The following is a 23,480-nucleotide window of genomic DNA, read 5'->3' as shown; positions in this document are numbered from 1 at the left end:
TCATTCCTATCCTCTCCTACTTGATATCCATTTTCCCTTCTTAACTGCCTGTTCCGTGAACTTCGATCTCCTGCATTAAAAACAAAGATAGCCTTTGCAGACTGTTTTAACCAGCTCCCATGACAGCGCCAAATCAAATCCCTTATATATAAACATATATCCCAGTAGCCCTGTTTCTCTGATATTGTATCACACATTCTTATTGCCTTTCTAGTAAATTTTTAACTCTTTGAGGTAGGGACGGACTTTTATCTCTGTATGATCAGTGCAGGATGGTACTTGGCACAAACTAGGTGTTCATAATTGTTAAATGAATAATTTAGAACATCTCTGTTGACCTAGTCAAAATCTCTTTTAAGTAACAATAAAGATGTCAATCTGATTTCTATAGAATACATTAGCACCCTGGTTTGGGTTAGCAGCTACAGTATCAGTCCGCAGACCAGAGAGTCCCGGGTTTGGTTCCTGCTAAGGGCATGTATCTCAGTTGTAGTTTGTCTCTGGCCCCGGCTGGGGTTGTGTGGGTGGCAACCACTCGGTGTGTCTCTCTCACATCAATGCTTCTCTCTTTCTTCCCCCCCTCTCCCTCCAGCTCTATCTGAAGATAAATGCAGAAATGTCCTTGGGTGAGGATTAAAAAAAGAATACATTAGCCAGCAATAAATATTGACCCAAATGATTGTTACATAAATCAAAATCCTAGGAAGTTATGAAAATAACAATTACCCATATGATACATATTTTCAAATATTTCCTATTATGTAAGTTGTCCATTTGTATACATAAAGATTTATGTAAGCATGGAAGAACTAAATGCAGACAAACCTATGGAAGGGCAGAACTTTCTGATTTATATGCTGGATTCTTTTTTTTTTTTTTTTTATCCTCACCCGAGGACATTTTTCCATTTTCCATTTTTTGTTCAGATAGAGTGGGAGGGAGAGAGAGGAAGAGAGAGAGAGAGAGAAACATCGATGTGAAAGGGACACATCGAGTGGCTGCCATCCAAATGACCCATCCAGGGCGGGGGACAAACTGCAACCAAGGTACATGCCCTTAGCGGGAACCGAACCCGGGTCTCTCTGGACCACAGGCCGACGCTCTAACCGCTGAGCCAAACCAGCCAGGGCTATATGCTGGATTCTTAAAAGAGTGATTTTATGACACACAGAATCTGTAATATTTTCCATAGATATACTACTAAAATGATGATAGTCACCCTGCCAGTTTGGCTCAGCTTAAGAGCATCAGCCATTGGACCAAAGCATCGAGGGTTTGACTCCCAGTCAAGGGCACGTACCTGGGTTGCAGGTTCAATCCCCAGCCCCCATCAGGGTAGTGAGGGAGGCAACCAATCAATGTGTCTCTCGAACATCAATGTTTCTCTTTCTCTCTCTCCCTCCTTCCCTTCCACTCTCTCTCTAAAAAAAAAAAAGGAAAGATATCCTTAGGTGAGGATTAAACTATAATAAAATAATAATAAAATCAATATGATTTGATGTACAATATTTTCTTTAGTTATTTAAGAATACTAAAAAGCTTTAAACAGCCCATAACCTGTCAGTTAGGCAGAAGTAGCTTACCAATAATAGTCTTATAAATAGAACTTTCAGTTCAATGACATGTTTAATTTTTACCCATATGATACATGTAGAAATAGTATTTCAGGAGTTTATGCAACTTGAAAAACCTTGTTTCAATTGTCACTTTATTGTAAGATGGTAGCATTAATTAAAAATTTAAGTTATAACTTGGTAGTCTTTAGTCAGGAACCAAATTTTATTAAAAGCAAACTGCTCATTCAAAAGTGATCATGGAACAACTCAAAATGTAGAGCAATGACAAGAAACATCTCACTGGTCAAGAGATTGTGACTGTTTTGATTCTCTCACTAGATGAGACTCTCGCTTTCATCTTAGGCAGGTAAACTGTAACTCCAGCAGCCGGCAATACTTAACGCTTGTCACAGCCCAGTCTCCATTCCATCAGTTAAGTGTTTCTAGCTGTCTCAGTCGGGACAGATGCATTTACATGACTGGCTGTGCTTGCGCCTTCTTTGCGAGCAGCTTTAGATCTGCTATGCACTTGGCAATTGTCTCCTTTTCCTGTGATGAGGAAAGAGAAATCTGGTGAGACCTTTCCAAATCATGAAGGGATATAAACACTGAAATTCTTACCTCCTACAGGTTCCTACATAATCTCAAGATGGGTTACTGGCTTAATATGACAGACTACTAGAAATTAATTATTTACATAGGGACGATGCAATTTATTTTAAGCAAATCCAGGGGATTAGTTAAAATACCCTGGCTCATAGCTTTTATAAGTAAAACCTCTAGAGTTTAAAGCCAGATACTCCTGTAACCAAGTGCCATTGGTGTTAGCTTGTACAGCTACTGGCTGCTTGAGAAAGACCAAACTAATGAACATCAGTAATACAGAATCGTTAAGAATAAAAATAACTGTTTTCTCTCTGTACTTATTTGTATTTTCCAAGTTTCTTAAATAAGTATGTATTACTTTTATACAAAAGATAGTTTACTGAAAACCAATTCATTAATATACTATATATCTGGGAAAGAAGAAATCATGTCATAAGTAAATAAATATAAATTTTAAAAAGGAAATCAAGTTTAGGTAAACAGAAAACCTTTCCATTCAAGTCCAATAAATGAGGAGGTGGCAAAGAGGACATGGGAAAAAAATCATGGAATTAGGAAATGGAAGGGGCTCAGAAATAGCCTTCTCTAGTCTCTGTTTCACAGAGAAATTAAATATGTTGGTAATGTTTCCCAAATGATGGAACTTGAACACAAGTCTGCAAAAACCAGTGTTCTGAACAATCTTTCTACTGTTCTGATCTATGAGGTAAGAAGCCCATAACCAAACTTTGAGGAAGAAGGAAGCCACCAGCTCAGCTATGCAGCATTTTCTAGGTTTCACTACCCAGAAAAACCAAGCACAGCCTGTCTCTAAAAACTCCTGGTCAGCCATTCTAATGCTAACAGCCATTAGCAGATGCTTGTCAGAGACACCACTCCAAACTCCAGAAGCTTCAAACATCACGTACCTGCTGCGCAGAGATGCTCTGCACCACGTGCTTCTCCACCCATTTCACCATGTGCTCTTGTTCCTTCCGACGCATCATGTTCTGCACAGAGATATGATAGTCCAGGCGATTCTTGACCTCCTTGTATACTCTATGCAGCCGTTCCCGGTAAGTAAGCTCCAAGGCCATTGCGATGTTATTCTGAAGCAAAATTAAGAAATGATAAAAACTGTTTACAAAGTTAAAGGATCACTTCCACTCTTATAGTTTTCAAATTTTCTTTTTTTTAATTGATGTTTAATTGACATAATGCCATCTATCTAAATTGCCTATGTGTTTAGGTCTATCTTTAAACCCTTTCAACTGCTGTTCCATACTATTTCAAGTTGATTCTAATGTTATAATGAATTTTAATATTTGGTAGGACTGTTCATCATGACTTCACTTTTTCAGAATACTCCTGGATATTCTTTTTACTTTTTCTATTAATCAATTTGTCCAAGTCCCAACATCCCTCCACTCCCCTCTATCTCTTAGTATTTTCTTTCTAGGAATGTGTTAAAATTGAGATTAAAGTAGAATTGGTGTCTTTATAATAGTGAGCCTTCCAATTTTAGAGCCTTATACCTCACAAGCATTTCACAAGGTAATGAGATTATACATTTCTAGTTAAGTTTGCTCCTAGGTATCTTTTCCTAAATGGTATATCTTCTTCCAGAGTATTTTCTAATGGACTGCTAATTGTATGTAGAAGGCTACTGATTTTGTTTGGTATTAATTTTCTATCTAGACACCTTGCTGAATTTACTTATTGTTTTAAGAGTTATGATGCTTCTCTTAGGTTTTCTAGGTATATAATCAGGTATTCTGTAAGATCAACTTTGCCTTTTTGAATTTTTATATCTCTTGCTTCTTTCTCTTTTCTAGTATCAACTACTGCTTCCAGAATGGTAGCAAATTAATAATGGTGACAGGAATATTATCCTCTTCTAGTGTATGATGAGACTCCTGTCAAATGTAAAGGCTTAATATACTAATCTCAAGCCCTTAATGCTTAGTTCTTCAGTCCATTCACTCTCCTGCTCTTCTTTCTCCTCAAATCTCTGCTCTCTCCTTCACTACTTTCAACTCTAAGCAAATGACCTTCCTTCCTATGTCACTGAGAAAAAGGAAGCAATACAAGAATTTCCAGAAACTTCTACCACCATACAAACAAGCCTACCTAATCGATAACTCATATACCTCGCCTTCCTTTTGGTAACTATGGCTGACCTATCTATGCTCTTGAAGCCAGCCTCTTCACTTGTGCCTTCTACTCCAAGCCTACTGAAGGACATCACTCCAATAAATTTCCTCCTCCCCTTTCTTGCATTAATTTTTCTCTCTTCTAACATCTATCAGATGGTCACATGTAATACTTTGCATCTTTAAAAAAATCTCTCGTCTCCTACATCCTCCTCTCTAGCTACTAATTTTTGTTCACCATTACAATAAAACTCCTTGGCAATTTTGACAATTGTCTATACTAACTCCAATTCCTTTTCTTTCATTTCTTTCTTCAACCTACTCCAATTGCCTCACTAAAATAGACCTTACCAAGGTCACCAAGAACCTCCATGTTGCTAAATTCTAGGGCAAATTCTTAGGCCCTTTATTACTTGGCCATAAATAGAGTGACTACAAATTGAAAAAGTCCTTGTTTTCACCTATTTTTTTCCCTTGCGTTCCAGTCTCATGGCTTTAAGTGCCACCTGTAAAGCTCACAACTCCCAAATCTACAGTCTGGAATTCTCCCCATAAATTCCAGACTCATATATCCAATGGTCCTAGCAACTCTACAACTCACAGACATTCCGAATCAGTGCATACAAGACCGAAGGCAACAAGGCAATCACAGTGACCACTCAAAACATAAGTGAGATCATATTACTCCTTTGCTTAAAAGCTTCAGAGCCCTTTTCTCTCCTTCAAATAAGTCAAAGTTCTTCCAGAAGGCTGTAAGATTTTACATGATCTAGCCCCTGGCCATCTCTACCTTGCCTTTTTTTTTTTCTGCGCCACCCAAGCCCCCGCCACCACTCCACCTTGCTTTTTTAAATTCTCCTTATCCACTCTACTTCAGCTACATTGGCCTACTTACTTTCCCTTGACTATACTAAACAGCTTCCAGGTTTAGGGACCTTGTAAGTGTTCTTCCCTCTCCCTGGAATACCATCTCCCCAGAAATTCACAGAGCTTGCACCATTACTTCTTCAGGTCTCTGCTCAAAAATCACATTAGAGGTCTTTCTAGACTGCACATTAAAACAGTAACTCCCTCCTTCCAAAACTTCTTTCTCTTTAACATTAGTTTATTGTTCTACATAGCACTTACTACCAGTTGACACTCAGGTCTGATCAATTTCTTTTTCCTGTCCTTTTCTCAACCCTTGGCTAGAAAGTAGACTCCATGAAGAAGGACTTTGTTCTGTTCTCTGCTGTAATCCCAGAACCCTGCCTTGACTGAGGTTTCTACAGAGGGAGAACTCAATAAATAGCTATTAAATAAATACAAATGTTAATGACTATCATTTGATTCTTTTGAAAAAGCTACTCTTCAAAAGCCAGTTTTTGTTTGAGTGTACAAATTATGCATGAGGCAAAAACCATTCTCTAGCTATAACCTAAATATGAATGGAAAGAGGTTTTAAAATTTTCTGAGGTTTTCAAAGATTCATGTGCATAAGGATCTTTAGGGATCCTGTCTTTAAAAATATAGATTTCTGGATAGCTCCTAGCAGAGGTTCTAATTCCACAGGGCTTAGAATGGATCCAAACACCTATACCCAATGACTGATGCACACATGGCACTGTAGACCACACTGAACTACAGCTTTACTACTCAGTTCCTTACTTTACCATAGCATGTCATTTTTCATTTCATAGGTGCTTCTATAACACCTCAAAATAAGGACATCTCACTTTAAATATCAAGCATAAACTGCCATGCTCAAGGAAACAACAAAATACTTGGATATATTCCTAAAGTGGTTTTAGAAACTAAATATTTTAGAATCTCATTCTGCTCTGACCTTGGTAAAAAGCTCTACTGCCATCTGAATCTGCTTATGAATTTGGAATGTAAGTATCAGGTTTTCTTACAGTAAATATGTTTCCTTGTGACGTGCCTTGGACAATGAATTCCATTCTTTAATCAGTTGTAACGTAATGGCTATTTTCCTTTTGTGTGGATTTATAACTTATACTCTTTCTAATTTTATTAAAAATTTTTTTCCTTTATTGATTTTAGAGAGAGAGGAAGGGAGAGGGAGAGAGACAGAAACATTGATTGACTGCCTCCTGCATGCCCCACACTGGGGATCAGGCCCACAGCCTGGGCATGTGCCCTGACTGGGAATCGAACTGGAGACCTCTTGGTGCACAGGTCGATGCTCAACCACTGAGCCACACCAGCTGGACAACTCTTTATCATTTTAGAGTAATAACTCTAATCATTTATCCACTTGGTAGGTCTTCAATGTCTAAACAGCCATAACTGCCAAACCCCACTCAAATCTTTTCTAAATAAAATATGCTCAATGTTCAGCCATTTCTCATGTAAGAGATCCTAAATTTTTGTTTTAAATGCACACAAATGAGTTACTGCATTCTCCTTAGAAAGTTCTGAAACCTACCCTCTGGACATCAAAAAGGTAGTGGCGCTTTTGAACCAGTGCCTGCTGGGACTTCTCCAGTTCAATTACATCCTGGATGTTTTTCATGGAAGCCTGTTTCGCTTCTTCTAGTTGGGCAATTTTTTGCTGCAATCATAATATTAATAACAAAAATCAGTGAACGTATCGAGGGTAATAAAAACAGATTTATCTTATTCTTCCTCAAAGTCACACCTCTCATTTATAAAAACAGCCACAAAGAAACATACACACAAATCCTTAAAAAGAATACCCCATGATAGCTACACAGTATCTGTTGAATGAACAAAACTATGGAAAAGCTGGAGAAGGTTTGGTAGATTTTTTTTTTTTTTGGTACGTGCCCCTAGCAGGAATTGAACCCAGGACTCTCTGGTCCACAGGCCGACGCTCCAACTGCTGAGCAAAACCGGCCAGGGCAAGTTTGGTAGATTTAAAAAAATTTTTTTTTTTTGTGGTACGTGCCACTAGCGGGAACCAAACCGGGGACTCTCTGGTCTGCAGGCCGACGCTCAACCGCTGAGCCAAACTGGCCAGGGCAAGTTTGGTAGATTTTAAAAAATTTATCTTGACTTCCGATCTCAAATTAGTAACATATTAACACATGTAATTGTATTACTGTAATTAATTTCTAATTATATTGTATATGAATATACATATACATATATGTGTGTGTGTGTATATATACATGTATATATATATATGTATATGTATATTCATATCAAAAACATCACCTGCCCTGGCCGGTTTGGCTCAGAGGTTAGAGCCTTGGCCTGCGGTCCAGAGAGACCCAGGTTCGGTTCCCGCCAAGGGCACGTACCTCGGTTGCCGTTTGTCCCCAGCCGTGGTTGGGTCGTGTGGGTGGCAACCACTCAATGTGTCCCTTTCACATCGATGTTTCTCTCTCTCTCTCCCTCCCACTCTATCTGAACAAAATATCGAAAAATGTCCTCGGGTGAGGATAAAACAAAACAAAACAAAACAAACCATCACCTGATGGCCTTGATGCTTCTACTATGGTCTAAAATGGGAAATAAGGTTTACAATTCTTACCTCATTCAGTTTATCAGCAAATTCCCCAATAGAGGCACCATATTTTTTAACTATATACACAAGCAACCCTATTGTTGATACGGCAGAGATGGTCTCTGGAGTAACCACATATATTTCTTTGGATAGAAAATATAGGATAAGCCCAGTTCCGAGCACATAGGGTCCTGAAAGAAGAAAAAGTTATTTTATGATGGATATGCTAGGTCTAAAAAGGGAAGATAGAAAAATAATTCTGCATTTACTTAGTTGAAGGTAAAGTCAAGTAATGATTAAAATAATTGGATTCAAAGATAGAACACTGGATTGAGAAGCATTAGGGTAGAGTTGAAAGAATAAGGATCTGGACTCAAGGAAATAGGACTCTGCAACTTATAAGAAACTGAGCAATACAAATAATCTCTGAGCTTCGTTTCCTCGTCTGTAAAATGAGAACAGTACCTTCTTCACATGGTTGGAGATTAAAAATAATGTGTGAAAAGTGCTTAGCACAACTGCTCAACAAACAGGAACTATTCCAAATATGTCAGGTAACTTTCAGAAGTAATTTGTGCAGTAAAATACACAATTTATTGAACAGGAACAATGGTCAGGATAAAATTTATCCACTACTGCATATTGTTTGAGTAGGAACCCAACATTGAAGATTTAAAAAACCACACACACACACACAAACAAGAAAACCAAACTATGAAGTAGTATATATAAAAAAGGAAGAATCAGATATCAGGATTCCTAATTCTTAAAGCATCTTCAAGTGCTTCAAACATAGCTATCCTTTTCTTGCCTCACAGGACGCTAAGCAGAGACAAAGCTTTTAGGGCAGCATTTTATAGCATTTCTGAGCAACACTGACCAAAGGATGTTAGGCTGTATTATGAGAATAAAGAAGTGAGACTGCTGACCCTTGAACAACGAGGTGGGGGAGAGGGGTAGTTAGGGATGCTGACCCTCTCCGCACAGTCCAAATTCTACACATAGCTTTTGACTCAACTTAACTACTAATGGCCTACTGTTGATGGAAGCCTTACACAATAACATTAACTGTCAATTAACAAATATTTTATATATTATATGTATTATATGCTCTATTCTTACAATAAAGCAAGCTAGAAAAAAGGAAATGTTAAGAAAATCATACGGAAAATACATTTACAGTGTTTTATAAAAGTATGCACACATAAGTGAACCTATGCAGTTGAAATCCATGTCAAGGGTCAACTGCAGTCTCAAATATATTTTACCCAGTTTCCCATAGAGAGTTTCAAGTAGTTGTTATTGTTGTTGTTTTGGCTCCAATATATAATTTTTAAATGTGAATTTGCAAAAAGGTCTATCACAATCACATGTAATATTTTATCGGTCTATGGAAATCTGAGGACCCTAATATTTCTTACAATTTCAGTTAGAAAAATGGCATTTTAGGCCATTCCTTGGAGGGTTAAAAAAAAAATCTTTGGTTTCCAATGTTCCAGTCACAGTAGTACCTGAATAAAGCAAGAAAGGCAGTGTGTGTAGTGGAAAGGACACTTAACCTAATTGAAGAACATGAGCAAGTGCTACTCAGTTACTAAAGAAAAAATAAATCTTGGCAAATTCTTGGTTTTCTAGTTCTTCTGGGTAATAAAAATGTCTTCATAGGACTGTTACAGGAATTAAATAATGTTAAGTGAAAGCATACTGCATTATAAAATTGCAGTGTTTCACAACAGTCTATACTTTTTTGAAAGGGGAGAAACTGATAAATATGGCCCAGTTTCTGTTTTCATGCTCATATATACAATTTAATAATCTTTACTGCCTTACTTGGCTTTATTTTAATCCAGAGCTCTTTCCATTGGGTAGTATATTATACAGTTACTCATTTCTTTATTGTCTATCCTGCAATAGAATTTATGTTCCATGACGGCACACCACTGTATGCCTAGACCAGTGTTTGGCATAAAGTAGGCACTCAATAAATTTGGTATATCAACAAATGGAGGCAATGCTAAAAATCAAGTTAAAATCCCAAACAAATTTATTCCCAAGACAAGTTAGAGCAACTAAATTAACTGTTATATTGAATCACTTCCACATATCACTTTTAAGACAGCTGACTTGATTTTTGTGGTGTATGTGAAGAGTTAAGAGGCCACTAAAATCCTAGGTTAACATAAACCATAACATCCAAACCCTGGGCAAATGCTCACCTGTTACACCAGTTTTAGGATAAAGAAACTGGAAGAATTCCTCAGGGATCAGCCCATGACGAACTTTTCCTCCATACTCAGGAAGAGGTGGTACAGGGGCAAGACTTGGCTGCCCAGTGTGCAAGATCCTTGTTGCCTGAGATACCCTATAGGTGGCAATTACACAAATTTAAAGCCTATTCTTTAAAGAGAAACAGTGTATGAACAGTTAGTAGAAACAATGAGTGGGGATAAGGATTGAGGTAGTTTCCCAGTGTCATAACAGAAAGAGAACAGACCAGAAAGAGAATAGAACAGAAAGAACAGGAAGGTTAGGGTTTAATAATTAGCTGTGTGACAAGGGCAAATGATTTATATAAAGCTGTATGTAATCTTCTACCCAATACTAGAATCCCTTCTGTAAGTCTCATCAGTCACCTGTCTAGCGCTTTGTATGTATATTATTAGCACTGAAATATATAAGAACATAGACTGCAGCCAGACAATCTGGGTTCAAATCCTAAACCTGACTTTGAGGATGTAAATTTTGAACTCTCCGATTTCTCTAAGTGGAAATAAAGAACATAACCTTATAAGGTTGTTGTAAGAATGAACTGAATTTATATATGTAGAGTGTTTAGAATGGTACTTGGCATATGGTAGAAGTTCTATGTAAGTGGTTAACTATGTTGTGTTGTGAGCTCCCTGATGGCAAGAACATTGACCTTTTTGAATATTCCATGATGGGGTGCTGACCAACGCTATGTGAAACAGGCTTTTTCAGTGTTAGGTAGCTGTAATTATGCTTATCTTTGAATTGAACTGCTACGTCTGTCCTTGAAACCTCCTTCCATTGGTTCTAATTTAATTTTTCTTTGTAAGAAAGACAATGTGCATTTATCTGGGTTAAACATCTCACTCCCCTCACAATCCTGATTGTCCAGCTCAAGGAGCTCTCTGGTCTTGTTTACAAAATGAGGTATACAGAACTAAACTTAATACTCTCATAGCATGACCAAATCATCCATTCTACAAATATATATTTTGAACTTCTTATTGCCATTACTAGGCTGGAACTAATGTACCATAGTGGATTTGCAAATTATTCTTGTATTGAAGTAGCCTAAGATTGCATTTTTAGCAGTTACAGCAAACTGGTGTCAAATCATTAAGTTTCTGATGAAATAAAATCCACTAGTCTTTTTCCTATCTGCTATCAAGCTTAGTCTCCTTCAAATCGTCTCAGTTTCTGCTCCTTCCTGACCCCATACGCCTATCTCCTTGCAATGCAAGAGTTTATATTATTTCTTTGATTTTGGTTCATTGCTTATCTTTTAAATATTATTATTATTATCTTTTTTTTAATTACAGTTTACATTCAAAGGTATTTTGTTTTGTTTTTGTTTTTTGTTTTGTTCAGTTAGAGTGAGAGGGAGAGAGAGACAGAGAGAGAAACATCGACATGAAAGAGACACATCGAGTGGCTGCCACCCGCACGACCCAACTAGGGCCGAGGACAAACTGCAACCGAGGTACATGCCCTTAGCGGGAACCGAACCCGGGTCTCTCTGGACCGCAGGCTGACGCTCTAACCGCTGAGCCAAACCGGCCAGGGCTCAATAGTATTTTGTGTTAGCCTCAGGTGTACAACATAATGTGAGTATTATTTCTGCCTCCCAATATATCAGCTACCCCAACTTCTGAAATTTGAGAATCATGCTCAAGATTCCTTCATTTAAATCATGGTTTCTCAACCTCAGCAATGCTGATGTTTTGGACTCTGGACAATCCTTTGCTGTAGAAGACTATTTTGGCACCACAAAATGATTAGCAGTATCCGTGTGGCCTTTATACATGAGAGGCATCTACTGTAGCATTGCCCCTCCCACCCAGGGGTGACAACCAAAATGTTTCCAGACATTGCCAAATGTGCCATGGAGGACAAAACTGGCCCAGGTGGAGAACCACTGATTTTAATCATAGCACTGGAGAACTTGGTATAAGCTGACACAAATTCTCTCCCCTGTTGGCTTAGTTCAAGCCTGAATTTAGTAATCCATAACCTGGTCTCTCTTCTTCTGGTCAAATACCCCTTAAACCTAACCCCCTCCTGCCAATGCTTTCAAAATGCAAATCTGACTTACAAACTCTCTAACAGACTTTCCTGCCTACAGAAAACAAACTACTTAATATCGCATACGTGATACAGCACCTGTCAAATTTCATGTCCTCACCTTCCTTCATTCTCCTACCCTCTGGGCATATGGAAGTACTCACAGCTCTCAAACACACACACACACACACACACACACACACAGAAATCCCCACAAAAACATGCTTCACACGCTGCTCCTTCTGGCTGGTATGCCTTTCACTTAATAACTGCCAAACCAAACCAGCCTTCAGAACATCTCAAGTATATCCTTTTATAAAGGCCTCTCCAATCTTGTGCTAACATTCATTTATTCCACAAATCATTCACTGACTTTCTACTTATGTCAGGCCTTGAAAGCACAGCCACAAGCAGACTAAGCCCCAGCCTTCAACACTCTAGGAGGGGTGTGGGGATTTGTGTATAGGTCCGTACACAATTTCAGGCATCTGTTCTAAGTTCTGTGAAGAGAAATGAAGCAAGGTAAGGGGACAGGGAGCAAAACAGAGTGGGGAAAGGCATTTTTTAGGAGGCCAGAGGACATTTGAGCCAATAAACTGGGAGAAAGAGAAGAGCAAGTACAAAGATCCTGAGGCAAACACTAAGCTCCCAGTTTTCAAAGAAATAGCAAGAAGGCCAATATGGCTGCAGAATGAGCTAAAAAGACAGCAGAAGGAGATAAAGAGGTAGGATGGGATCAGCCTTCTGGGTTATGTAAGTTTGAATTTTATTTCAAGTGGGATGAAGCGCTCTGGAGGGTTTGTGGGGGTGGGGTGCCCTGGAGAGTTTGTGGGGGTGGGGTGAGGAGAGAGATACATCTTATGGCTACTGGGAGAATGGGCTGTAATGGGAAAGAAGAGAGATGTAAGACTAGTTAAGAAACTGAAACTATTAAAATAGCCTGGGTGAAAGTGATGGAGGTTCATACCCCAGGAGTAGTGGTAGTAGAAGTGGTCAGAGTCCAGATATATCTGGTAGAAGAGCTTTGGGGATGTATTAGATATGGTATGTGAAAGAGAGATGGAGAATATTCCTTGTATATTATGTAAGTATCTTGTGTATTTTATTTATTACCGTATTATAGTTATTTACTTGTCTGTATGGAATCTTTTTTCTCTGATAAGTTGGAAGCAGTCAATTACAGCCTCGCTTTATTGCATACTCAAAAAATAATTACAGATAGATTAAAGCCACTTTTTCAAGCCATAGAATAGTTATCAAATTTTGCAAGATTTAGGGCTAAAAACAGAAATCACCCCTCCCAAATTGACATGTTTTATTAAATAATATTAACAATAGCTGCTAACATTTACTAAGCACATACTATGTATCAGGCACCGGTTTTATAGTTTCACAGGAATTAAGTCTTTTAATTTTCATAACCTAATATGTACTATTATCTCCATTTTGCTGATGAGAAATTTGAGGTCACACAGCTGATCAGTGGAGAGCCCAAGTGTACCTCCTCCTTCTAGCTTTGGTGTTCTCACTCTAAACCAGTGATTTTCAAACTTTTTCAAACTAATTACTAAAATTCCACAGCACACCAAAAAATATATTTTTTTGCCAATCTGACAAAAGGGAGAAAAAAAAGTATAGTTTTGATTCATTTACACAGGATGGCTATTGCTGTGCTGGCTATTATTATTTTTTAATTTGATAATATAAGGAAAAAGAGGCCAGTGCCCTTGACTAAATAGTCAGGTACTGCATATTTTAAAAATCCTTGCTGCATACTGGTTGAAAAATTGCTGCTCTAAACCACTACTCTATAGCTATCCCCTCTCTAGACTGTATGAGCTCCATAAAGGCGGGTTCTTAGCCTTACTCCTTTTTCTATCTCTGGTTATATGGGTGGCAAATAAATACCTACTGAACCAATCGAATAAATACCTACTGAATCAATAGATTTTCCTAACTCTTAAGATCTGGTAGTAAACGTTGGAATCTGGGAGACTGAAAACAACACTCTTCATTGTTTTATATAAAAAAATTTGTTCACTCCTATGTAGGATATGAAACACAAAGCAACAAACGAATAAACCAAACAAACTCATAGACACAGACAACAGTATGAAGTTTACCAGAGGGGATGGGGGGGGAGATGAACAGGGTAAAGGGGGTCAAATATATAGTGAGCAGAGACTAGACTTTGAGTGGTGAGCACACGATGCAATGTACAGGTAATATATTACAGGACTGTGCACTTGAAAATTAATTTTATTAACTAATGTCACCCCAATACATTTAATAGAAAACAAACCAAAAATTTTTTCGTGGGTTTTTAAAAATTCCGATTCCAGGAATCTGATTCGCGCTGTGGCAGTTATGTCCAGCTGAAGGTCAAAAGGGAGAGGGGCGGGGCTTAGAGACCTGAAAGCCAGTTTATAGTTTAGTTAGAACACACCACTTACACTCCTAATCTCTGCCATTATGTGGTGCGACAATAATGCTCCAAGCCGTTACAAAGGCCCAAGTGTTCGAGTAAGGCTTTGCACGTTCCAAAAATCACCCAAAGAAAGGTCATTTCTGGCCCAAAGCTTAAAGGTCACCAGGAAGCGAAATGCGACGATAAAACAAGGACGAAGGGGAGTATTACACCCCTCTCACTTACCCTGGGCCGAGGAGGGCTGCGTTCTTCAGAGAAGGGGCTGCAAACACACAGGCGCAGGTCAGCAAGGTCAAGGTGAAATTTGGTCTGCTCATTCCTGGGTCCCCGCGGGGCATGATCACTAAGGCCATTCACCCCTTTCATTCACTCCTTTCCTGTCCCCTGAAACCCCACGCTGACCTTCCGAGCGGCGCTAATAACTCCCCTCTCAGGCCCAAGTCTCGCCAGCGTTTCTTCACCCCCTTCCTTCCACCCCCTCCGCGTAACCAGAGACGCCCTTCTATACAGTCACTCTGATAGCCGGGACCAGGGTCTACACCTCTCACCTGTTGCAGCGGCAGCAGAAAGTACCACCCGAGACAGCATGGTCAACGAGGTTCTGCTCGGTGGTCTCGGCGTCCCAATGACCTGGACGAAGAAACCTGTCAGGGGCAGGGCAAGATGGTCGCTCGCAAGTCTCGCGAGAAGAGAACGCGAACTCCTTCAATTTCCTCTAGAATTTTTTTCTTCTTCTCGCGATAAGAGGTACACGGCACGGAGAACCTGTCACCGAAGGCGGCAGCCAGAAAGCGAAATGGAACCGTAGAAGCAATTCTCGCGAGATGTAGAGTGCCAGTAGCCTGTCCAGAGGGGCGGAGGCCCAAGGTGGGTACCACGTGGGGACTGTTGGAGCTGAATCTCCTGCGGGCGTCCAGTTCGGGTCTAGGTTGGCATTGGAAGCGTGAAGATGAGGAAGGAAACCCCGCCTCCTCTGGTGCCCCCGGAGGACCGCGAGTGGAACCTTCCCCCTAATGCGCCCGCCTGTATGGAGCGGCAGTTGGAGGCTGCGCGGTACCGGTCGGGTGAGCCGAGATCCTGGGCCTGGGGCTCCCTCTCCCCGCCTCTGGGTGACCCTTCCCGAGGCTGATCCTTCTAGCTCGCCCCCGCCCCGCTTGCCATCCTGACCCATCCCTCGCTGAACTCAGTTCCCAACCGTGCTCCGCGTTCCTGAGTTCACATCCAGACCCGGCCCGCGTGGTTTTCTGCGCGGTCGCCATGGAGACGAACCCTTGCACTCCTCACGCGCTGACCTCCTTTAGATGGGGCGCTCCTGCTTGGGGCTTCCAGCCTGAGCGGCCGCTGCTGGGCTGGCTCCCTCTGGCTTTTCAAGGACCCTTGTGCCGCCCCCAACGAAGGCTTCTGCTCCGCTGGAGTCCAGACGGAGGCCGGAGTGGCTGACCTCACTTGGGTAGGGGACAGAGGTATCCTCGTGGCTTCCGATTCAGGTGAGTCACTTTTTCCTCAACCTTATGGGTGCAGTGGAGGCCAAGGGGTACAGGTCGAGCTAGGTTCAATCTTTCGTGCCCCACACTCAGTGCTTGGGGTAGCTTGAGGGTTTTGGTCCCTAAGGAGAACTCTTGTGTAGGTGGAAATACCTTTTCCGAGATTGATTCTAAATTGCCTGATGGGAATTTCTAGCAAAATCTATAACAAAATTAAGAAATGGGTTGGAGCTACCTGTCCCATATTCCCCCAGCCAAAGCAAGGATAATCTTAAAGATGGTGCTGAAGCCAATCTGTGCAGTCTCTCCATATCTTCTCATTTTCTTCTTCTTAAATGTCTCCGTTCTGCTTTCCTTGTTTTGAATGTCTGACTCAACAGTGGAGACTTTGTTATTTTAAAAAAGTCAAAATTTGGGTGTTGGCAGGTATTACATGGAAGAGTAAGTGTGGACATTAAAAATTGAGCCTCTCTGACAGTTGAGCTTGAACACTACATATATTCAAGACAATTTTGGGGGTGTTTTCAGTACTTAGCCGGTCACTGTGCAAGACATTGAGTTATTCAATACATTTTTAAAGACTCTGTAAGACATTTATTAAAATTATTCAACAAATATTTATTATAATTGGGAAGCTATAATTGTCTGTGCTACACAGACAACTGTGGAGATGTCATCCTTTTCTCCTGGGAACTTATTTTCTAAAATTTTCTCACTGGAAGCGGGGTAATGGATTTTACCAGCTGTTCCATCTTTTTCTAGAAGCCTTCCCCACCTAATCGTCTGGACTGTTATTAGGAAAAGTATGATGTTCGGAATAAAGGCAAATGACTTGGAAGTCAGTTAAACCCACTAATGATAGGGACTTTGCTTTTATAGAAATAACTTCCTGTGTTAGTTTGGTGACAGTGGACGACTTGAATCCTAGAAGTGAATTACTGTTTTGGTATAATTCAAACTTCTTTTTTTCCCTCTCCATCCTATCCCCAACAGGTGCTGTTGAATTATGGGAGCTGGATGAGAATGAGACACTCATTGTCAGCAAGTTCTGCAAGTATGAGCACGATGACATAGTGTGTACAGTCAGTGTTCTGAGCTCTGGCACACAAGCTGTTAGCGGTAGCAAAGACTTCTGGTGGGTCCTTGTTCTCATCACTCCTGTCTCTTGGCCTCCTTTGGATGTCTTTACTATTTGATTAGCCTTGTTATATAATGTTTTGGACTCATTATAAGAACCCAGTGACTAATTATGACATATCTATAAGGTTTCCCTAGAGATTCTGCAATCCACTGAAGTATCTATTTTATTTTGCTTTTATAGCATCAAGGTTTGGGACCTCGCTCAGCAGATGGTACTGAATTCATACCGGGGTAAGTGCCTGTTCTTTCTTTTCTCGTCTCGGCCTTAGCTGTTTTGTCTTTATTTTCTCTTCTGGCTCTTTGAACTTTGCTTGAATGTTAAAGGCAACAGGTCCTTGCTCTCCTGCCTGATGGTTTTCTTCCAAAACTATAGCTGGGCCCCAGTTTCCATCCCTCCCTTCTCTTAATTTTCCCACTTCTGGTGATGGTCTCACCACTTTTTTGGCCACCTGAGGCTCAAACTCAGTCATCTTCCATTCCTCCTTCCCCGCTATCAGTTGGTCACCAATTTCTTTTTCCATTTTGCCAGTAACCTTCCTTTCCGTTTCTTACGCTCTCATTTGCTTTCAGGCACTACCTCACACAGATGGAGGCACTCACCTCTGTATTTGTGAGCGCTGCTCTTTCATTGGTTTCTTGTGGCTTGCAGATTAAAGTCCCATTTTCTCATCATGGCATTCAAGCCATTTTACTGTCACTCCCTCTTCAAATATTCTGAATTAGCTAAACCCACTCACAGCCGATCCTTGCTATTCTCCAAGTATGAACCCGGACGTTTATGAATCTGTCACATTTTTCAAAGTTCTCGAAGCAGAGATAAGTCACAGAACCACACTGTGTTTGCAGTGTGGATGAAGCAAGACCAGCCAGGTGAATTGCACCCAGGTGCTCTTCCCTTTGCTCTTCGGCTTTCAGGGAGAAGCCCTTTTGTATTATACCTTTGGTTTTTATACTCCTGAGTGTTGTACCATGGTAAGGTTTGCGATGGGTGATAGACGTGTTCCTTCTGTGACATGGGCGAAGGGTGATGGTGATGGTGAAGGTGGAGGTAGGACAGGATCACTGACAGACTACAGGCAGCTACCTAGTAATCCATTTAGGAAAGAGAACATTCAAGAACTTTATTCCCTTTAAACTGTCAGTGTCCAGAACTCCCTCGAGGCATGTGTCCTGCAGTATATAAATTACTATTCTAGGATGTTAACTATGAATTCTCTGGTCCGCGGGCTGACGCTCCAACTGCTGAGCCAAACCAACCAAGGCATCTATGAACTCTTTCACTGTTATTAACTCCTAATTTCTCGTTCATTGTCTTTGCTAATTAATTTTTTCCCAAGCCCTTTTTAGGTTTTATTTTATTTATTTATTTTAATTGTCTTTTTTTTTTAAATAGGTTTTTTATTGACTTTTCTTTCTTTTTTTTTTTTTTTTTATCCTCACCCGAGGACATTTTTTGTACAGACAGAGTGGGAGGGAGAGAGAGGAAGAGAGAGAGAGAGAAACATCGATGTGAAAGGGACACATCGAGTGGCTGCCACCCGCACGACCAACCAGGGCCGGGGACAAACTGCAACCAAGGTACATGCCCTTAGCGGGAACTGAACCCAGGTCTCTCTGGGCGCTCTAACCGCTGAGCCAAACCGGCCAGGGCTTTATTGACTTTTCAGAGAGAGAGAGAGAGAGAAACATTGATCAGCTGCTTCCTGCACGGCCCCCTTTTGGGGATCGAGCCCACAACCTGGGCATGTGCCCTGACCAGGAATCGAACCGGGACTCTCAGTTCCTGGGACGATGCTCAGTCCACTGAACCACACCGGCCAGGCAGGCCCTTGTTAGGTTTTATAAACTCCATCAACAGCTCCTCTTAGGTTTTGTTTAAATCAAAATCTGTCATGAAATTGATAAAATTACATCATGAGCCTAGGCCTGATTCTCACACTCTCTCCTACCTCTTGAGAGGTTCTGGGCTGCTTTATAGCAGGCCTCCAGCTTCTTCTGTCATTTCTCCTCTCTCTGTTACAGCTCACTCTGGGCAGGTCACCTGTGTTGCGGCCTCTCCCCACCAGGACTCTGTGTTTCTTTCATGCAGTGAGGTAAGATACAGGCTCTTCCCTTCTCTCTAACCCCACTCCAGCCAGGAGGTCTCCACACTAGGCCAAAGTCTAGCATGGAGACCTCCTGGCTCACAGATGCTGCTGTGGATTCTGAAGCTCTTTTCTGTTCCTCTTCTAGGATAGTAGAATTTTACTCTGGGATACCCGCTGTCCCAAGCCAGCATCACAGATGGGTGAGTCTGAGAGCCAGTGGTGGGAGAATGGTACTGGGATCCACCCGGAAGAAGCTTTCCTTGGCCAGAGTCAAAGGAAAAGTTGCCAAATGCCTTATCACTGTGACATGAGTTATAAATCGCTTTCTTTCCCACGGAGGCTTGCTGACCCCATTTTGTGCAGTGGGTACCAAGAGGAAGTGCTGGTTCCTGGGTGGTGATTTACTTTGCATTTCCTCGATAAGTCAGCAGAGGGGCCAGAGTTGATGTCTTCATGCTTTTTGCTTGAAACTTGCCTGTGACTTGTGTCTAGAAAAGGCAGGAGGCTGATGGATAAAAGGAGATTATGAGGGTCAGAGATGAAGACACAGCTGCCTTAGGAGGGTTTGGGAAGCCAAATAAATGCTCCTGGGACTTAGACTGACTTCATCTGAGAAGTTTCTTCTCAGAGCTGGGCTCTGGGTCTTGTACCAAACCCTCTTTCTTTCCTTTGCAGGCTGCGGTGCCTCTGGCTACCTTCCTACCTCATTGGCTTGGCATCCTCAGCAGAGCGAAGTCTTTGTCTTGGGTATGGGAGCACCCTGAACTGTGTGTTGACTCTGGGAAGGGGAGGGAGGGCGAGAGAGGGAGTGCTGACTCCATAACACTCAAGGCTCTATCTGCTCTGTCTCCTCTGCACACCGGGCACCATATGAATTCGTGCTGATGGAGGGCTGGAGAGGGGGGATGCTCCGAAAGCGGTTTTAGTTTAGCTTCGGACAAGATGATGATTTTTCCTCCAGTGGATTTGAGTCCTGATTGTTTGTTCTTGTTCTTGTGTCCTGGGCATGGCTAGAAGTCAGTGGGCCATAAAGCATGTGGATTACTATACAGCAGGTCCTCGAATAATGTCACTTCATTCAACACGTTTCGTCATAACGTTGATGAGATGCCACAGGAACTTAAATCTTGTTTATATCGATGAACCTATGGTAAATTGGTTTCATTATATGTTGTTTCACTTTAGAATCACAGAATTCATTGACAATGTTGAGTGAGGACTTACTGTGTAGGAAATTCTGTTCTTCTTGGATGATTGTGGTGCTGTCATGGTGATGTGGTTTGCGGTTAAACTAATAATCACATCATCCATCAATTTAATTTTCACAACTACCCAGTGACTACTTGTTCCTACTTAACAAAAGAGAGAAATGATCCTCAGAGTGCTTAGCTTGTCCAACACTGAGGAACTAGCATTCAAATCCAGGTCTGGCTGACTCCAGAGCCCTGTTCTTAACCGCTGTGGTGCGCTCTTTCTTTTCTGTAGGTGACGAGAATGGGACTGTTTCCCTTGTAGAAACCAAGAGTGCAAGCTGTGTCCTCAGCTCAACTGTGCACTCCCAGTGTGTCACTGGGCTGGTGTTCTCCCCACACAGGTACTGTCGTCATCAGAGCCTGCTCGGGGTGTGTGGGCCCAGCGAGGGGCATGCTTATGTTGGCCAAACATTAGTTGATTAGGTAGTTCCTCAAAGCAGACATTGCTCCGCTGAGGTTTCAGAATATCAAAGGTCTCTTAAGACTGTAGTCTATGTTTGGGTTGTATAGTTCCGGTCTGCAAATGGCTAACACCTTGCTCAGTGCGCAAAACGATTAATATTGTGGGATTCTAGGACAGTGTGGTTGAGAAGCCTGTGTTTCTGGGTTATTGCTGGGGCTGCAGGGAGGGACCAGATGGGATGGTTAGTTGCCAGGACGATTGTCAACCCTGGCTTTCCTCCATTCCCCTCATCTTTCCTTGAAACTTATAATGTGGTCTTGAATGGTAGCCAGACCTTAACCCGACTTGGGGATCAGGCCCCCTTCCTCCGGTCACTTTAGAATTGGGTTGGGGGCTGGCCAATCAGGGTTTGCCTTGGGAGCCATGGGTTTCACCGTTCATGTCCCTCTCCCCCCTCTCCTAGTGCTCCGCTCCTGGCTTCTGTCAGTGAAGACTGCTCCCTCGCCGTGCTGGACTCGGGCCTGTCCCAGGTGTAAGTGCAAGGGGGCCCTGTGATCAGGAAGTGGGGAGGGAGCAGTGGTGGCCAGGTCCTTCTCTTCAGAAAAGTACGTTGTCTCTTTCAAGGGGACTGGGTGATAGAAGCAGGCGGAGTGTTGGCTGTCTCCTTCTTGCTGGGCTGATTCACAGCCAGCTCTGTCCCTGGTAGAGGATGAATGTGGTGGTGGGTGCTTTCTCCAGAAGGGTGGTCTGCCCTCTTCACATAAAGAATTTCACCGGAGCCCTGGCTGGTTTGGCTCAGCAGTTGGAGCATCGGCCCACGGACCAGAGAGGCCCGGGTTCGGTTTCCCCTAGGGGCACGTACCTCGGTTGCAGTTTGTCCCCGGCCCTGGTTGGGGTCATGTAGGTGGTGGCCACTTGATGCGTCTCTCTCACGTCAGTGTTTCTCTCTCTTCCTCCCTCTCTCCCTCCCGCTCTGTCTCAAGATAAATGCAAAAATGTCCTCGGGTGAGGATAAAAAAGAAAAAAAAATTGCACCATGAAGTGCAGCCTATTGTCAGATGAAGGGCACCAGGCAGAAGGTCTGTTTGTTCCTCCTTGGCCACGATTTGCTGACTGGTCTTGTGATCTCGGCCCACCATGTCCCTGCTCTTGCTCTAGCCACCGTTTCTTCATCTGTGAAAACAGATTGATGAAATCCTTTGGGGGTCATACATACGGCGAAGTGTGTGTAATACATCCAAAAACTGTGCCCTGGATATGTTAGGTTTTCTTCTCCAAGTCATTTTTTTTCCTCCTGTCCCCTACCATGCTCAATCTCTTCTTTTCTTTTCTTTTCTAGATTTAGAAGCCCAGCCCACAGAGACTTTGTGAGAGATGCTACTTGGTCTCCGCTCAATCGCTCCCTCCTCACCACTGTGGGCTGGGACCATCAGGTCATCCACCATCTGGTGCCCACAGGACCTCTCTCAGCCCCCGGACCGAACAGTATTGCCGAGTAGATTGGACTGAAGACAAAAAGCAAACCCCCCGGGTACCTCACCCTTCGCCCTGCCCTCCCAGTCCGAGACCACACAGGAGCCTTAGCGGTATGCTGATAACACCGGATCTGGGCAGTGCTAGGCACGTCAGCTGGGGTGGCTGGTTTCTAGGATCCTGTAGTCATAGGAGAGAAATACTGTCTGGGAAATGGATAGGTATGTATGTGTGTGTGTAGTTTTTGGGAGGGCGTGATAAAAAGTCCATCCCACATCGTTCCCGAGGCCCACCGTCCCCGCCCCTCCACAGAAGAGTTCACAAAAGGATTTTATGCTTCCCACACAGCGTTGCCTGTGGAGCTGGCCATGTCTGGATGAGATGTGGGGGTGGGCATTTCTGGGTTATAGGAGCAACTCACATCCTTCTCAGAGAGAGAGGAGCAACTTGTTTTACAGAACTTAATTCACCTCAAACACGGGCATTGCTTCCATTCACCAGAATCCAGCCCAGCTCACCTGAGAGCCGGGACTCTCATCTCACCAGTTTTGCACATCATCTTGCCATTGAAATGAGTCCAAAATCCATTTTCTGGCCAAATAAAAAGTTTGACTGGTACCTGTCTAATGCCTCCCCACCTCCCGGGGGTTGTGTGTAGGAGAGAGTAGTGTTTTTCTGTCGTGGGTGGGGTGCGGGGGACTTAAAGGCACTTTGGTTATGTTAAAAACTGACTCAGACTTGCAGAGAAATGTCTGCCCCTTTTCCAACCTGACCTCTCCTGCCTCTGGGCCCCTTTCTGTGGGTACAGGAAGCATGAATACTGTTTTTGTGGACTCTGAATACTAGGCTGCAGCATCAGAGAGACTCAGAAATACTGGCTGATGAAATAAAAAGTTTAGGCTTTGTGGGCCTGTCTTTTCCAGCGCGTCTCATGTGCATTTAGACATATTTCACTTATCAGGGTATCATTCTTACAGCCCATTATTTTTTGCTTCTCCAGCCCCCCTGAGTAGCTGGTTGGAACTCAAGGTGAACATTTGGGGTTGGTGGACTGGCTACTAGTGCCAGTTAGAAATCATGGATCAATTGTTGATTGTATTGAAACTAAGTGTAATCATGTACTTTCGTGCTTTGCAAG

General features: G+C 42.2%; 2 protein-coding genes across 2 annotated transcripts; one reads left to right on the top strand and one right to left on the bottom strand.

Moving 5' to 3' along the window:
* Window positions 1–1,693: 1,693 nt before the first annotated feature.
* On the bottom strand, window positions 1,694–15,195 carry ATP5PB (ATP synthase peripheral stalk-membrane subunit b). The gene is made up of 7 exons (XM_036273482.1): window positions 15,051–15,195; window positions 14,728–14,764; window positions 9,983–10,128; window positions 7,794–7,957; window positions 6,723–6,848; window positions 3,071–3,250; window positions 1,694–2,105 (listed from the first exon to the last, which is right to left on the bottom strand). The coding sequence occupies exons 1-7, from the start codon at window positions 15,088–15,090 to the stop codon at window positions 2,028–2,030; spliced, it is 771 nt and encodes a 256-aa protein (XP_036129375.1). The 5' UTR covers window positions 15,091–15,195; the 3' UTR covers window positions 1,694–2,027.
* A 174-nt stretch (window positions 15,196–15,369) lies between these two features.
* WDR77 (WD repeat domain 77) lies at window positions 15,370–23,233 on the top strand. Its single transcript, XM_036272514.1, has 10 exons — window positions 15,370–15,566; window positions 15,804–15,989; window positions 16,980–17,121; window positions 17,308–17,357; window positions 19,149–19,219; window positions 19,359–19,413; window positions 19,889–19,960; window positions 20,699–20,807; window positions 21,333–21,401; window positions 22,209–23,233. The coding sequence occupies exons 1-10, from the start codon at window positions 15,452–15,454 to the stop codon at window positions 22,366–22,368; spliced, it is 1,029 nt and encodes a 342-aa protein (XP_036128407.1). The 5' UTR covers window positions 15,370–15,451; the 3' UTR covers window positions 22,369–23,233.
* The last annotated feature ends 247 nt before the right edge of the window (window positions 23,234–23,480 follow it).

This window comes from Molossus molossus, unplaced genomic scaffold, assembly GCF_014108415.1.
Source record: "Molossus molossus isolate mMolMol1 unplaced genomic scaffold, mMolMol1.p scaffold_m16_p_20, whole genome shotgun sequence".
Classification (NCBI taxonomy): domain Eukaryota; kingdom Metazoa; phylum Chordata; class Mammalia; order Chiroptera; family Molossidae; genus Molossus; species Molossus molossus.
This window is presented reverse-complemented; position numbering and strand designations above follow the sequence as displayed.